Consider the following 1,476-nt stretch of genomic DNA (forward strand, 5'->3'; position numbering starts at 1 on the left):
ACCACTTCAGGCTATTTTTTTTTCAGCCCCAAACTCCTCAGAGTGGGCGAACGCCAAGCTTTGCTAAACACCATGACAGTGTGCCGAGCCATTTCCGGACACACCGGATCATAGTACGCCCGGACTACGTTTGGTTCCATGACAGACGCTCAGAGCCAAGGTTCGTGTATAGTACCTAGCTGTCATTAGAAACCACCATAATAAGACCATTCTATAGAGGAGACGATAGGGCTTGGCTTGTCTTGATCTTGAACTTGAGAAAATTAACAAAATTAACACGGTTATGTACACAGTATGTCTACACTCAATGTTAGTGTGATGATGGGGACACTTGCCTCTATGAGCCCAAATGTGCAGTGTATGCTTCTAGTAGTAAACAGCCTTAGCTCCAGGATGTTCCCTATAGCGAAAACGACCCTCCTTTCCTACTTTGTAGTATGTGATCGATGAAGCGTACCGGCATTTCATTACTGCACCACCAGACACACGGTCCCTGTACATATGTGTTGTATGCACAATAGTCTGTACACACGGTCCCTGTGCATCTGTGTTGTATGCACACTAGTCTGTACACACGGTCCCTGTGCATCTGTGTTGTATGAACACTAGTCTGTACACACGGTCCCTGTACATCTGTGTTGTATGCACACTAGTCTGTCTCGACGGTGTCGCATCCAGTATATCACCGATCAACTATGTGAGTACGCGTGTGCTTACTAAGCGAGCTGGATTGAGTGAAAGCGCTTGTGCACCCGGGGTGGTTACAAGCATATGGACGTTCCCCTGTGTGAATGCGCATATGCCTTGCGAGATCGCCAGAGGAATTAAAAGCGCCGCTACAACCGGGATGCATACAGGCATACGGACGTTCCCCTGTGCGAATGCGCATATGCCTTGCGAGATCACTAACGGTACGAAAAGCGCTGCTACACCCGGGGTGCTTACAGGCATATGGACGTTCCCCTGTGTGAGTGCGCATATGCACTGTGAGACCACCAGTGGTACTACAAGCGACGCCACAACCGGGGTGCGTACAGGCGTACGGACGTTCCCCTGTGTGAGTGCGCATATGCCTAGTGAGATTGCTAGCGGTATTAAAAGCGCCGCTACAACCGACGTGCGTTCAGGCATACGGACGTTCCCCTGTATGAGTGCGCATGTGTATCGCCATGGCACTGGGTGATAGAGTGGTTACACTACAGCCAGGCCATACACAAGCGACCCGTGGTTTCCCCACGCTTCCAGACGTGCTGCTTAAGAACATTGTTCTGTGCTTTAGGAAGAGTAGACAAATTCGAACCATGTGATTGCATTTAATGGTCGCAATAAGAGTTGCTAAGCAAAACGGTTGTGTCTGGATATGCCAATGAAACACGTGTCAGGATACTTCGAAGAGTATATATATATATATAAATATATATATATATATATATATATATATATATATATATATATGTGTGTGTGTGTGTNTATATA

The 1,476-nt window shown here is 47.3% G+C and overlaps 1 protein-coding gene across 1 annotated transcript; it reads right to left on the reverse strand.

Moving 5' to 3' along the window:
- Window positions 1–566: 566 nt before the first annotated feature.
- Window positions 567–1,305, reverse strand: SARC_06512 (hypothetical protein). The gene has a single exon (XM_014299587.1). It carries the CDS (start codon window positions 1,129–1,131, stop codon window positions 694–696), a length of 438 nt encoding a protein of 145 aa, XP_014155062.1. The 5' UTR covers window positions 1,132–1,305; the 3' UTR covers window positions 567–693.
- Window positions 1,306–1,476: the final 171 nt, after the last annotated feature.

Source organism: Sphaeroforma arctica, assembly GCF_001186125.1.
Source record: "Sphaeroforma arctica JP610 unplaced genomic scaffold supercont1.467, whole genome shotgun sequence".
NCBI lineage: Eukaryota > Ichthyosporea > Ichthyophonida > Sphaeroforma > Sphaeroforma arctica.